Raw genomic sequence first — 15,804 nt, forward strand, 5'->3', positions numbered from 1 at the left:
TTGTGCCTGGTAAAATGTGATTTCTTACTAAAAGTTCTTCTAGGCATAGATGTTAAAGGTTATTTTGAATAGTATGTGGGGCACACTGATGATATTTGTACCAAGAAAGCTGAGACTGGAGGATGGCAAGTTTGAGGACAGCCTGGTCTGTATAGACTTTTCCTGCTCCAGGACAAGAAAAAGATTACCTTGGAAATGCAGCTGTTCTAGTGAATAGACCTGTGGTGAAAGGTAGAACCAAGTCCTGAAAGTTGTCCTCTGATCTCCACATGCACATCGGGACACGTGTGTGCCTGCCCTCACCCCCCCCCCCCCACACACAAATTCTTTAAATCTTTTTTAGTTCACCAGAGTCCTTCAGCTGTGCTGAAGATAAGCTCACTTTGTTTTTTTACAGTATAAACATCATGAAACAGCTCATTGGTTCATCTAACTTATTTGTGATGCAAGTGGAAATGGATGTATATACAGCTCTTAAAAAGGTACGGATGTTTGACTACAAGAATATTACTTTAGATCGCTTCTGGGTGCTCAATGAGGCAGAGGAACTACACATGCTGCTTGACTTACTCTGGGCTTGTATTTGAGTAAATACATCATAAACTGGATATACCTGACCTAATGACCACCACAGCTCAGATTCATCCTCCTTGAATGTGCTCAAAATGTTTGTTTAGGCTACAGTGGCAACATCATCTAACTCAGGACACTTACGTCATTAGATGACATGCAACTCCAGGAATTTGTTCAGTTCTGTCCTGAAGTGGAAGCAAGTGGTCCCTGGCACATTTCTCTACCATCACAGAATTGAAAATCCTAAATCATCCCACCAGCTCATCTCAAGTTGGGGAACATGCGCCAAAACCTAAGCCTTTCTAGAGATTCATGACTGTCTTAGTTACTATTCTGTTATGAAGAGACACCATGACGAAGGCAGCTTACAAAAGGAAGCATTGAGTTGAGGGCTGGTATACGCTTCAGAGGGTTAGTTATGTCATGGCAGGGAGCTTGATGGCAAGCTGGCATGGCACAGGAGCAGTAGCTGAGGGTTTATATCATTATCAGCAGCATGAAGGCAGAGAGAGCAACAGATCGAACCTCTCCTGGGCTTTTAAAACTTCAAATTTTACCCAAACTGACACCCCTTCAAAAGGCCACACCTCCTGATTCTTCTCAAACAGTTCTACCCACTGAGGACCAAGCATTCACATAGACGAGCCGATGGGGCTGTTCTCTTTCAGACCACCACAGAGCTTGCTTTTGTTTTGTTTTGTTTTGTTTACTGGAGGCAGGGCCTCATTCCACACCCCACACCTGCACTGATTCTTCTGCCTCCGCCTCCTGTGTGCCGTGAGCACCAAGCCCAGCTTTTCATCTCTAACGGACTTAGGTCCAGCTCTGTTTCACAGTTGGAAAGACATGAGCTATTGCTCTGACTGCTAGTAGGGTTGGCATCACTACTGTGTACTTGAGGCAGAGGCCACTTGCCCCACTGTGGACCACGTGTAGTCTGTTGTCCCCATGGGAAATGTGTGTCCTTCATGCAGTTGTGAAGCCAACAGTGAGAACACAGCTTTGTGGTGGTCAGGATGGGACTGGGATTTGGTAGTTTTCTTCAAGGAAACAGCATTTGGGCTGTCAAAAAATTGTGTGTGTGTTTTGGAGGGCATTACACTTTTACATGAGTTGTCTGTCCGAGTAGCTGCTCTGTTGTCCAAAATGCTGGCCTTGGACAGTGGTCACTCTGCCAACACAGTACTGATAAACAGTATACATCCTTTCGTGGCCTGCAAGGAAGACAGACACCCATGACACTTTGGTTGTCAGTGAAGAAATTAAAATTCAGAGAAACTAGATGATGTGTTCAGCCCATGACAGCTGGAGGACTGAGCGCCCACACCCCGCACCGTGTGCACACTGCCTCACTAACAGAGTCAGAGCCTCCCGTGCTCACTCTTACTTTTGCAGTCTCATAGTCTTGGGTCATATTTAGTGTGATTTATTTGTTAGTGATTAGAATGTGTTAGTATAGAACTACCAATGTGTATATATGTTAAAATTCTAGCTGTTTGATTCACTAAGGTGTGTTAGAATTAATATGCACATGGAGTTTTTATGGCTGTTTTCTGCCATGATGAAACTGGAGATCTTACCGATTGTTGTAGGGTAGAGGTTGAGCTCAGTGGGCGGAGTGCTCTCCAGGCGGTTCTCAACCTCCCCAATGATGTCACCCTTCTATGCAGTTCCTGGTGCTGTGGTGACTCCCAACCATAAAGTTATATTTGTTGGTGCTTTTTAATTGCAATTTTGCTAATGTTAAGAATTATAATGTAAATATCTGTGAAGATAGAGATTTGCCAAAGGGGTCATGACCCACAGGTTGAGAACCGCTGACTTAAAAGCTGACTATGGTGGCACAGGCCTGTAGCTCAGCACTACACATGTTGCTCAAGTTTGTCCCCAGCTACATACTGAGTTCAAGGCCAGCCTGGCTACATGAGACCCATCTCCAAAAAAAAAAGTTACTTTTAAAGATAGGGCTATTTGAAAATATGACCACAAAGCAATGAAGTCTTACAATTCTTTTGTTATTTGTGTCTAACTAGTGGATGTTCCTTCAGCTGGTGCCTTCCTGGAATGGGTCTTTAAAACAGCTCTTGACGGAGACAGATGTCTGGTTTTCGAAGTGGAAAAAAGGTACATTAAATTTTTTTATTGAATTCCCCCACACCCCTCAAACACACACACCTTCTGTTAATGATGTGTCTTACAGTCAGGCCCTGATCTAATTTTAAGCTGAAAAACAGCTGAGCAATTTCCTACTTTAGCTTTTTACATCTGGAAAGTCAGTGCTAGAGAAGGAAGCGCTCCTGGCCTGTCACCGTACTCTGACACTCAGAGCTCCGGCTCTGTGTTCACAAGTTCACCTTGGGAATTGTGCTTGTTTGTTTGGCCAGGTTAGATATCCTCTAATGAGCTAAACCCTGCCTCTCAGCCAGTGACTCCTGGTGTCTGCAGGCTGCTTCTGTAGTCACTAACTGGGAAGGCGATGCAGAGGTCATGGGTCATATGTGACATGTGCTGCATGGTAGGAGTCGGAGTTGTGTGCTGCTCTGGCAGAGGATGTAAGTTGAATTCCCAGCGCCCACATGAGGCAGCTCAAAGCTACTCATGTGTCTGTCACTGATGTAAGTTGGAAGGCTGAGTAGCTGTCCCTGTCCTGGTCATCATGGGAAAACCCCGACATAGCCTTCTGGGTTCCTTAGGAAGGGATTCGAGAGACAGAGTCTCACACAAGTCACTCAAGTACACCTCTCCTGTCACGCTGTCCTGTAAGCAACCACAAAAATAAAGTGCAGCTGAAGTCCCAGCTGTAGGACCTAATCAGTGCCGAAAATTAACTTGAGGTATTTATCAAAGTTCCTCTAAGTTCCCTCAAATCTTCGATTTGTTCTAAGACTTGCAACCCTTGGGTATGGCTTGCTTACATTCTAGCAGACTCTGTGTCTATGACTGTCCATAGGAGCATTTAGTAAACAGCACACTTGACAAGAATGCTGTTTAATTAAAACTTTCTTAATAGACTTTGAAGGGACGACTTTCCTTGAAACTGAGCAGGGAAAACCATTTGCATCCGTGTTCAGACATTTAAGGCTACAGTACATTATCAGTGATCTGGCTTCTGCAAGGATCATTGAGCAGGATTCTCTGGTACCTTCAGGTAAGATAACCTGATGTGTTTTGTGATTTAAAGTCATGTTTTTCTGATTGTAGCATTTCATACTTGCATAGGGAAGAACAGTAAAGAAACCAGGAAGTCATCTTTGATCCCATAAGGTATGTATCTCTGTGCCCAGAAGGCAAACATGTGAACAGTCTTCCTGTACCCACGGCCCATGCTGGTTTCCAGTGTCATATTTAGTACTAAAGCACCTGCCATGATATTTAAGTGGCTAAGAAGCATTTTGCAAAAGGGTGTTTATTTTTGTTTTCTGTATGACTCAAGCTGCATGCTGGGTCCTACTAGTAAGCTCTAGTCAGTCCAAGCCGGAAGCATTTGGTTTCCCAGTTCTTCCCAAGAGCCGCCATTTGGAGTCTGCAGCCACACACTTGGCTCTGGGTATTTTCAGGTTTGTTAACCAGTGCGCTGTTTTAGATAACAGCCCGACAAATGAGTTTTGATGTTTTTAAAAAATTATAGATGCTTTTTCTGTTAGTTTTCCTTAAATTTGTTTAGTGTCTGGTTTTTCTTATTCTGAATTCTTAAATATATGCAATCAAAAAAATCTATTCAATATAATTCAAATTTGAACAAGTATTTATTTTTATAAATCTGTTGTACTTGTGACAAGTTGCATTTAGTAGTATATAAGCTCATTGATGCATTTGCCTAGCGTGTTCAAGACCCTGGGTTTGATGCAAAATACAGCAGAAAAAGAAAGAAAGCAAGATTGAGCAAGCTATAAGCCAGGGTTACTAGGTGTCATGTAAACTAGACGCCGAAGGACATGTGAGAACTCACTGAAGGTTTACTTTAACTATGTAGTGTGTGTGTGTGTGTGTGTGTGTGTGTGTGTGTGTGCGCGCGAGTGCGCGCGCGCGTTTGCGTACAGATGCTGTGTGTCCATGGACTTGGGTTCTCTAGAACTGAAGTTACAGAGGAGGCTGGTTGAACTGTCTGAGGTGGGTCCTCTGGACATGGTGGTGCTCTTCCACAGAGCCAACTTTCCAGCCCCATCTTTAAAGATTGAAAGTTTGGAAAAAACAGCCTGTTATGTACTTTAGGTGTGTCTGGTACAAGTGGACAAATTTTATGTCCCTGGAAAGCAAATTATTATTAACATCTGGAGTCTAAAGAATTTTATTTGGTAGAAAAAAAAATTTTTTTTTAAATTCTGGCCAGATTTTAGGGCTTAGTTTTTTCTTTGTAATTTGAAATGACATGATATAAGAAGACTTGATGCACATTTTATTCCATCTTATAAATATAGACAGTTTTCTGTGTGTTTAAAATTTTTAGTTTAAAAAGCAAAATATAAATTAAAATTAACTGTCATACTCTTGTGAGGAGGTGGAAAGTGCTACACGGCTCACATTATATAGACACAGACTGGTGTGTGCTCTCAGAAGGAAGCTGAAGGGTGGAGACGTGAGGCCCAGGCTGAGCCCCCATCCTCAGCCCAGGCAGCAGGGGAGGGTCATTATTTCATGAAATTAGATGTGATATAGTCACCTCAGCAGACACCTTACTCCTCATCCTCCTTACTCCGCCTGCGCCCATCTATCACCACGCCTTTCTAAGGGTCAACAAAGTGTCCTCTGTGAGTGTATTTAACTGTACTGAAAGACACACTCTAAAGAGAACCTTACCTTTCACCCTGCTGACCTAGACCAGGAAGTCAGAACAGTCCCAGTGTGAGCCCCCAGTGTCATAGGATTTGGACGTCTGACTCACCCTCCTCCCTCCCAGTCAGTTATGTATATACCTGCCTTCTCATTATTTGACCTCAGCCCTGGGAACATTTATCTTTGCAGCAGTGGAAATGCCATGAACCTTGTTGAAGACTTGCTCAGACCAGAGGTCTGGTGTGACTGTCCTCGGGCCTGCCATGCATGCACACTCCACTGGTCTTTGGAAACGCTCCATTTTTTCAGCTCCTGGCAGCCTTAGGTTTCATGTACATGCTGATAAATGCCACGGTCGCCCTTCCACTGGGAAAATCCAAAAGCCAGTGACTGCCCTTTGCTCCACACCGTTGCCTGCAGAACTCTCTAGAGCTGGACAGAGTGAAGCGTTCTGACAGATAACTTAGATGAAAAATCCATTATTAAGTGTCCCAGCACAGAACTTTCTTAAACACTGAAAACAGCCAGGGTGGCACACTCCTTGGAGGCAAAGGCAGGTCTGTAGTTCAAGGCCAGCCTGGTCTACAGAGAAAGTTCTAGAACAGCCAGGGCTACACAGAGAAACCCTGTCTCAAGCAAAAGAAGACAAAACAAAACTGAAAAGACTTCTAGGAATGATGCTCACAGATGGAAGTGGTGCGAGCTGTGAGGAGGAAGTGCCAGCACAGGCTTTCTCTCTGGAAAGGAGCTCGTTCCTTGTCTAAGAGGAAGCTCAGAGGCCTTTGCCATGGTAAAGCGCTGACAGCATGCTTGTAGAGCACAGCCTGCTTAGTGGATCGATGTTTTAAATACAGATTTAGAGATAATTCTGTCAACTAGTTACCGGTTGGTGCTTGTGTTTCAGAGTGGCTGGCGTCAGTGTATAAGCAGCAGTGGCTGACGATGCTCCGGGCTGAACAAGACAGTGAAGTGGGGTGAGTGCCGCGTCATCGTACTGGTGTGGTAGTGGGGGGGTTGAGTGCAAGGCTGAGTCCTCCACCGGAGTCCCCAATCCAAGATAAATAAGTAAGCCTTGCTAAGGATGTTTCTACTTATATTTATTAGAAGTTATATTTATGTTGTATTTAATGGAGTCAGTTAGATGTAGCTGTCTAACACAACAGGTGGAAAAGGGGACTGGAGGGAAAAGCTGCAAAATACTGGAAAGTCTTCAGAAAGCCTGTGAGCATGAGCCCTGGGACTCAGACTTTCCAGGCAGAGCCCTTGCAGACAGAGAGCTGCAGCTGCTTGCAGGCCTCGGAATTCTGCCTGTCAGCCTGAAGCTGCTCTTCAGTGTTCCACCTCATATGATGGCCGTGAACTTCTAAACTATTTGCTTTTAGAAGGTCTGATTTTTATATTTATGCATGATGAAGCTCATTTTCATATTGTGGTGTGCTGCCATATTATGATTAATGCGCAAATTTTGAAGGTATTTTCAGTACACTTATAGCTGCACAAAAGAAGCTTAAGAAAGGGTGAGGTGGGTTTGCTTGTTCGTTTGTTTTCCCTACTCTCTTTTAACTCATTGTTACACACTAAAGAATTCCCAGAAAACAATAGCCTGGTTTTACGTTTCTGCCCAAACAGCAACTATATGAAAGTCTCACAATTCACAACACTTGTTTATTTGTTTATTATAAGTACATTGTAGCTGTCTTCAGACACACCAGAAGAGGGCATCGGATTCCATTACAGATGGTTGTGAGCCACCATGTGGGAATTGAACTCAGGACCTCTGGAACAGCAGTCAGTGCTCTTAACTACTGAGCCAGCCCCGGCTCATGCCTTTAATCCCTTGGTAGGGAGGTGGATCTCTTGAGTTTGAGGCCAGCCTGGTCTGTAAAGGGAGTTCCAGGATAGCCAGGGCTGCACAGAGAAACCTATCTCAAGCTCCCCTCCCCACAAAAAAAAGGATGGACGGACAGACAGACGGGCTCTCTAGCTCTGGGTAAAGACTGGCCTCGATTTCACAGACAAGTAAGGAACCAGAAAATGAGTCAGTCATTTAGTGGAAATCAGGTCTGAAGTGCTGCCATCAGGTGGTTGATGGTGACGCTGTGGCTCTGTGTATTTTGCTTTAAGTTTAGGATGTCTTTGTTGAGTTTTTCTATTTCTACTTTGTCCTTTCTCACTTAGCTTCTGTCATAGCTCAGGGGTCTTAGCACTGCAGTGACAGAGGGAGGAAGGCGTGCGGTTCATGGCTGTGCCCTTTCCACTCAGTATTGAGTCCAGTTGCAGGGTTGCCAAGGTACAAGGATTTTGTCTTCTGACCCTGTAAAGCCTCCTTCAAGGGCTTCCCCCAGACCGAAGAGGATTCTTTTTCTGAAACAGAGATGCAGTGTGTCACATCTGCCTGAAGGCAGAACCCGACATCCGATGGTGCTTAGTTGATCTTCCCAATACAGAAGCTTGATAATGAAGCTGTTTGGCTCATTACAGCTTTCTTTCATATGCCTGCAAATGTGCTAAAAAGTTGAATAGTCACAGGACATGTCTGGGAACTTGAGGAGAAACTCATCAGCTGCCTGCCCCAGGTGCCTCTAATGTCATCTCAAACTCAGCTCAGCTCAGCTGACAGATCCTGGGATGACAGACTGTGCCCATGTATTCCTTCCCCTGCAACGAACACATTGTACTAAAGCAAACAAGCGCCACCGAGGCCCCAGGAACACTTGTCCTGTGTGGCCCAGCCTCCTGGTGAGCACACGGTACTGTCTTCTCCATGCTCCTACAATGCACCTCTTCCCACAGGCGGCATGCACTGTGTCTAGCTTCCATTAACCCGAGCTTCCAGACACTAAGGCATACTTTGTTTGTATTACTCATTCTATATCATATCTTCAATCTCATAATTACAAATGTTAAAGTAAGACACCAGCTGAAGGAGAACAGAAAAACCAACGTGGATTTTTCCTGTGGGCTACACTGTGAGCCCTTGTATGGGGAGGTGACACCAAACTGTGTCTATAGAAAGAATAGACTTAGTAGTTACACTTTTTAAGTCTTATATTTTCCTGATAGACAGAATTTCTCACAGATATTTTCCTCTTTTCTGGTTTGACCGAGCTTCATGAAAGTAATCTAGACATCAAATTGGAGAGGCATTGGGGTGTGATTTAATCAGTATATTCTTCTTATTTTGTCAGTGCTGAATATAGGGTCTGTTGCTTGCCTGGTGAGCTCCACCTAGGGCCTAACAGATCACTTTATCCCAGTGAGAGGGTGCTGTCAGCCAGTAGAAAGACTCCATTCTTTTAAACTCAGTTTTGTTTTGTTTTCAGTTACTAGTTACCTGTTTTCTTTGAAAGCACATGACTCTTGTATCATTTTAGGCCTCAGGAAATCAACAAAGAAGAACTTGAGGGAAACAGCATGAGGTGTGGTAGAAAGCTTGCCAAAGATGGTGAAGTAAGTCCGGCTCTGGTCTGTATGGTCTCAGCTTGCTGAGGGAATTCTCTCACGTTCTTTACTTTCGTGCTTTTGCCATTTTTCCTTGTAATGTATTTAAAAGTGGTCTCACTGTGCAGTAACTACATGTTCTTTTTAAAGTAGTTTAACATAGAGAGTGGATGCCCGGGTTCCTGACTAGACTGTGCTCACTGACCAGGCGTGGCTGGAGAAGGCCCTGAACAAGGGTTAGAGCCGTGCTGCTCATTAGTTCCTCTGTTTGCTTCAGACCTTGAGAGGCTTGAGAGGGTCTCTCTGCAGTGCAGGAGTTGAGATAGATTGTATAGGAGGGGTTGCTTAGTCTAATGAGGTTTTGACAGTTAGCTGTCCCCTTGGAATGCTCACCACACCAGAGAGCCTTTGTTCCTTACATGGAACAGCGTGCAGGTGTATAAGGGAAGGGAGGACTATTCACCCTGCTGTCTTCAGTGCCTGCTCTCTACTGTTTTAAGAGCTGGCCATGGTCCATTGAGTTGACTCTGCAGCCTACCTTCCATCTTTTCCACCTTCAAATTGCAGCCTGGTTTTTACCTGCTTCTTTTTTTCCCAAACTTACCTGAACTTTGACTTTCAAAGGCTATTTCATGCTTGCCTTCAGGGCTGTAGTGACAGAGAAGGGTGGCCTTCTCCATCCTGTATCTTGTTGCTTCCTCCATCGGTGGGCTGCTGCCAGCTCCCTGTCACTGTCACCACAGAGCTCGGCCTCCCTTCTCACTGCTCCTGTTCACAGGCCCGGTGCCTCAACACCAGCATCACCTTCTCTCCCTCCTTCTAGCCCTTTCTTCGAAGACTTGAACATGGTTTCTACCCCACTGAGTTGCACAGTCTGCTCTTCTTTCTTTCCTCTCACCTTCGTTAGCTCACTAATTCTTCTTGACTAGTATTTGTTTAGTCTTAAAACTGTTCCCTCGTGGAAACTGTTCCCTCGTGGAAACCGTTTCCTCGTGTATCTCCGTTTCCTTTTCCATTCCTGCGTCAGACTCGTCCCCCTAACACAGCAAGTTCCAGTTTCTACAGACTCTGAATGAGCATCTACATTAGCTTGAAATTTGTTTAGAGGTTTCCTGTTGCTGTGATAAACACTATGACTAAAAACAACGTGGGGAGGAAAGGGTTTATTGATTTTAGATTGTAGTCCGATCACTGAAGAAGGTCAGGGCAGGAACTCATCAATCATTAACAAAAAAAGAGGGGAGGGTTGATTGAGATTGATACCCTACAGGCCAATTTGGTGTGGGCATTTTCTCAATTGAGTTTCCTTCTCAAATGACTCTAGCTTGTGTCAAGTTAATGTACTAGACAGAGCAAGGTCAGAGACAAGCACTTTCCCAGTGGGTTTTACTTCAGTGTCGTAACCATGAGCATCACCCAGTCTGTGGTGCATCATGGTAGGTCACCCACCTTTCCCTGTCTGGTATGACTGCCTTCTCACTGTGTAAGGACCATACTGCTCATCTGACACTTAGATGGTGCCTTGACTTTCCCTGTGGCGAGTCTGTGCACCTCCTTCCAACACTTGACCAGCCTTTTAATATAGCACTGTGCTGTCTGTCTGTCTGTCTTTCTGTCTTTGTTCACCATCGTGGTTCCATCTCATTTGTTTTTTCAAGACAGGGTTTCTTTGTGTAGCCCTAGATGTCCTGGAACTCACTCTGTAGACCAGGCTGGCCTCAAACTCAGAGATGCCTCTGCCTCCACCTCCACCTCCCCAGTACTGGGATTAAATTGTGTTCCATCAGCACCACTGTCATTGACTCTGCCTGCAGCGCAGGCTCTTACAGCTGTTCTTGGCTCAGTATTTCCTCTGAAGCACATCTGTTCATTCTCAGAACTCCACTGGAAATGCTCCAGCTGTGTCAGGAAAGACCCATGTGCAAGTGGAGTTCTGTTCTTGTTGCTCTTGGCAACAGTGACCTTTTTCACTTATTCCCTTGTTGGAGAGGGTTTTTATTGTTGTTTTTTGTTCTGGTTTTGCTTTTTCCATTTGTCTTCCAGTTGTCTTCTTGTTTTATTGGTGCTTCTTCTACAGTCTGCTAGAGTCTTCTCTGCCTTAGCAGTACTGCCGTGACCGGGGTTCGGTTCTTAGTCCTGTGTATGCACGCTCATGGATTCCCTTGACATTACAGCCTGTCTGCAAAAGTGGCTCTTGACTTCCACTGTGCACCTTTCTCAGGCACCTAGAGCATCCCAGCTGGAGCATCCGTCAGTTTTCCCCGGAGCCTCTGTTCATCTCTCGTACATGCTTCAAACTGATTTATGTAGACACCTAGTTCTGTTCTTGCATTCTTGGTGTCCATGAGAAATCCCTCAAGGGTCGCTTGTTAAGATGCATTTCATCATGTCAGCCCAGGTTACCATATGTCTGTCTGTCCTGCCTGGGCTGCTGGAGGATCCCACTGTGTGTCGTTTTCAAACACAGTGCAGCAGCGCTCAGGCCGGTCCCAGTCTCACTTTTACGATTTACACCGTGTCTCCCACACAACATCCAAAGTAGTCCTTGAAAACCTAAGTTAGGTCATGTTGCTTTCTTTTCTAGAATCTTCTCTTAGCCTCTCACATTCTCCCCTCACCAGGGACTAGAGCCTTAGGTGCCTGACTGCCGCTGGGACCCGTCTCCAGTGCCTGGCCCTAGAGCCTTCTCACCACCTCCGATATGCCAAGCAGGTTTTCACCGACAGTTTGGACTTGTCTTCCCTCCCCAGCCAGATCCCCAGGCTGCTTGTTGGCCCAGCCGCTCCCCATAAGCTTGTCTACCAGGGAAGCACTCAGGAGTGTGATACAAACTCTCCTAGGGCAACAGTCTACTGACTGTTGTGCCTCCACTCCCTGGAGTTGAGCTCGGGCATAACAGATGCTCAGGAATCGGTGAATACTCAGTTACTGTTTAATCCAAGGTGTAACTGCCCTTCCCACACTGCCTTCCTTCTTTCTCTGATTAACTGGTGTCTGACGTGACCTTCATGTGTCTGAGCCCAGTAACCTCCAGGTCCTTCCTCAGAACTGCAGTGGGAGGCCTAGTTCCCTGGGGTGGGACTGCAGTGTAAAGGGGCATGTGGGATGCAGCCTGGGGAGTCAGGTCATGGAAGCCATCTCTGTCCTGTCAGAGCTGTGTGGGAGCTGCAGTGACAGAAGGTGCTGACCCTTGCAGATACTTGAGGTGAAGGAGAAAAAAAAAAAAAAAAAGAACCACAAAAGCCTTGAACTTTTAATTATGACTTGCAGATGTGATGAACTAAAGCGAATCTTGTGTATCTCTTAGTACTGTTGGCGGTGGACAGGATTTAATTTCGGCTTCGACCTCCTTGTGACTTACACCAATCGATACATCATTTTCAAACGCAATACGCTGAACCAGCCATGTAGTGGATCTGTCAGCTTACAGCCTCGAAGGAGCATAGCATTCAGGTAGGAAGCACCCCTACTTCCTACAGCAGCAGAAGGGTAAGAAATGGGGTGAAATCTTGAGCACCAGTAAGGTAGACACAGGACTTGGTAAGATGGAGGATATGGGAAAATGCTGGGAGTTGAGAAAATCATAGCTTGAAACATGTCTCAGTAAGAAGAGTGAAAGGTCTTCAGTGTCACGTGAGCAGCTAGAGCAGAAATGATGGGCAATTGATTCTGGGCTTGACACTGTCACCGTATCCTATTCCTAGCAAATAAAATGTGCAAACAGAGGGAGATGTGCTCTTAGAGAGTACCTGTTGGACGTGTGTCAGTTCCTGCATGTGGTGCTGTGCACTGATAGCAACAAGTAGTTGAATGGTGCTATTTGCAAACATCGGCTTGAAGGGGGCCAAGCATGGTGGGGATGTCTGTAAATGAGGAGACAGGCTCAGGCAGGCGTCTGTGAGTGTGAGACCAGCCTGTGTACATATGTGTGATCCATGAGAACTAGAGCTACAGAGTGAGACTCTTGTCTCCAAAGCAGAGCCTCAAAGGGACCTTAGGTAAGTCCTAATGCTGACACCGTTAGAAGATGAAACAAGGAAAGGGTTTTGCAACATTTGATTTGGTGTAGACTTTGACCTGATGCCAAAAGCACAGGCATCAAGAGACTTCATCCAGATTGTGTGTGTCAGAGAACACCAGCAAGAAGGCAGGTGCAGAATGGGGAGCATCTGCAGCAGACCGTGGCCCTGAGAGGGTCAGCGGAGCACACAGCCAGCCAAACTGCAACAGCTGCAAGGTGTGGGAGCAAAGGGTTGTGGTTCCAGTGAAGCTCAGGACTAGTTAGACAGTCCTGGCTAAAAGGGCAGGGCAGGCGGCTCGGCGGCTCCAGGAGTAGGTTTTCTTGAGAGAACCCAGGTTTAGTTCAAAGCTCCCTCTTGGTGGCTCACAACCATCCATAACTCTAGTTCCAGAGGACCCAACACCCTCTTTTGACATTTGTGCACACTGGGCATGTACATGGCACACACACACACACACACACACACACATAAGCAGGCAAATTTTTTTTTAAAAAAAACAGCAATCTAGTTTAGGGTTGAAGCGATGGCTCAGTGGTTAAGAGCACTGACTGCTCTTCCAGAGGTCCTGAGTTCAATTCCCAGCACTCACGTGGTGGCTCACAGCCATCTGTAATGGGATCTGATGCCCTCTTCTGGTGTGTCTGAAGAGAGTGACAGTGTAGTGTAGTCATACATAAAATAAATCTTTTTTTAAGAAACCTGTTACACACAAAGTACATTTTTATGATTAAAAACATGCAGATTAAGAGTGGCCAAGGCCATTATAGAGCTGTGGAGCGTACATAAGACTCCGGTTTAGTCCAGCACATCCAGCAAATAAAGCACCAAAGGGCTGAGAAGATGGCTCAGCCAATATGGTGATTACCAGGCAAGCGCAAGGTCCTGAGAGCATTCCACAGCAGCCTGCTCCTGTAATGTCAGCACTGGGGCAAGACTGAGGATCCACGGGGCCTGCTGTCCAGCCTGCTTAGCCAACAGATAAGCCCCAGGGTGTCAAAAACTAAGGCAGAGCATGGTAGAGGAAAGCACCCCATCTTGGCAGCAAGCCTCTCTGTATCTGTGTGTGCCCATGCACCCCCACAGACACCTCTCTGTGTCTGGGTGTGTGCCCATGCACCCCCACAGACACCAGATATACCAATTCTCCGAAGAAGATATGTAAATGTCTAATGAACAGAAAGATACTTAACATCACTAATCACTAGGAAAAGTATATAAAACCACAGTAAAACCCTGTGTCTCGTCTTTTTCTCCAGAGCAGGAACACGAATGGACAAGACTGTAGAATGAACAGACCTTGTGCAAAATGATGCAGCCACAGCCTAACACAGTCTAACACAGCCTAACACAGGGTAGTTTTCAAAATACACGTGCTTCATGTCCACCAGCTGTGTCCAGTACATCCCAAAGACTTAGAGGTCTCTTCCCCAAGCTCCGGGTGTGCACCATAACAGAGGCTGGATAGACAAAGGCAGCAATGCTCACAGCAGACACTGCTTGCACTCATGCCCAGAACGGAAGCTTGTATGGAACAAAGTATGCTGGACGCCAGTTCTGCTGGGGCGGGCGGATGTGCTCTGAGGGTGGGTGTGGTGACACCACAGCAAAGGTATCACATGGGAAGCGTCATGTGCCGGGACTGTTGCCAGTGATGGAAGGTCACTTCAAAGCTCTTACTTGATTTTGGGTTTTTTGGTTGGTTGGTTGGTTGGTTTGCTTTTTTTTTTTTTTTTGAGACAGGGTTACTTTGTGGTTGTCCTGGAACTCACTCTGTAGACCAGGCTGGCCCGGAACTCAGAGATCCACCTGCCTCTGCTTCCCAAGTGCTGTGATGAAAAGCATGAACCACTATTGTCCTGCTTTGAAGTTTTATTTATATAATAGAATAATACAAATTAGAAATATGAATGGTGCTGATTTACATTTTGAAAATACTTTTAAAATTCTTTATAAAGGATTTACCTTAATGTGGGGGCACATTCCTATAATCCCAAGGAGGTGGGTAAGAAGATAATGGTTTGAGGCCAGGCTGAGCTACACGAGACCTGTTCCTAAACACCAAGCCTGGCGCTGCAGCTGCAGTAGCATGTTTGCCTAGCGTCTGCAGAGCCGTGAGCCTGGCCTCAGTCCAGGGAGTAGGGAAGGGGAAGAAGGGCGAGTGAGGAAGGCCTTGTTTGTATTAGTCTTCGCCTTAAATATTGTATTTGTTTTAATTCTAGATTGCGCTTGGCTTCTTTTGACAGTAGTGGGAAACTGATATGCAGTAGAGCAACTGGCTACCAGATCCTGACGCTTGAGAAAGACCAGGTACGTGTGCTTCTGTGTGCTTACCGTGTGCTTCTGTGTGCTTACTGTGTGCTTCTGTGTGCTTACCGTGTGCGTCTGTGTGCTTACCGTGTGCTTCTGTGCTCACCGCTGTCCTGCACCTTCTGTGTGTGCTTGCCGTCTCTGAAGCTCGCTCTCACGTAAAGCTGACATTAGAAGGACAATATGTTGGTGTAAAGATTTGGTGAATTTCTTGAAAGTGAAGGTGAAATGCCCTGGTCACCTGTGCTGAACCTGCCCGATCTGGACTGTAGATCTGTTGCCCTTGAGCCAAAGCTGTGAAACCCAAACTGCTGTGTGTAATCTAAAGTGTTCTGAGTATCACTGGGAGAATTCTATCATAAAACAATATTTTCAACACATATCGCATAAAATTACCTTGAGTGTTTGTATGAAGTACAAATGAATTTATGTTTAGACTTAAGATATGCTAATACAGAAAGGTCTGGAAAAACATGAAATTTGACACTCTGGGCTCAAGCTTTTCAGGTGAAGGCTGCTGTACCTCCTGAAACAGAGGATGGGACCACAATAGCAAGATGGGGAAGAGGTGGAGGTCAGGAAATCACTACTTTAAATGGGAGTGTTTGTTTACCACTCACAGCAGATGTCCTGAAGATGACAGACAACCTGGCAGTGCTTCTGAGCAGGGTGTTTTCTGAACACACAT

At 45.6% G+C, this 15,804-nt stretch overlaps 1 protein-coding gene across 2 annotated transcripts in view; it reads left to right on the top strand.

The window, feature by feature from the left end:
* Positions 1 to 15,804, top strand: part of GMCL1 (germ cell-less 1, spermatogenesis associated) — a 37,292-nt gene that overhangs the window by 16,795 nt on the left and 4,693 nt on the right. The window contains exons 7-13 of one of the 2 annotated variants that reach the window (XM_080932553.1): positions 398 to 482; positions 2,607 to 2,697; positions 3,584 to 3,721; positions 6,251 to 6,320; positions 8,721 to 8,796; positions 12,095 to 12,240; positions 15,029 to 15,116. In XM_080932553.1, coding sequence (XP_080788679.1) covers positions 398 to 482; positions 2,607 to 2,697; positions 3,584 to 3,721; positions 6,251 to 6,320; positions 8,721 to 8,796; positions 12,095 to 12,240; positions 15,029 to 15,116 — 694 coding nt within the window. The remainder of the gene's footprint in view (positions 1 to 397; positions 483 to 2,606; positions 2,698 to 3,583; positions 3,722 to 6,250; positions 6,321 to 8,720; positions 8,797 to 12,094; positions 12,241 to 15,028; positions 15,117 to 15,804) is intronic. The other variant, XM_080932554.1, reaches the window with a different exon arrangement.

This window comes from Micromys minutus (genome assembly GCF_963924665.1).
Source record: "Micromys minutus genome assembly, chromosome: 18".
NCBI classification, from domain to species: domain Eukaryota; kingdom Metazoa; phylum Chordata; class Mammalia; order Rodentia; family Muridae; genus Micromys; species Micromys minutus.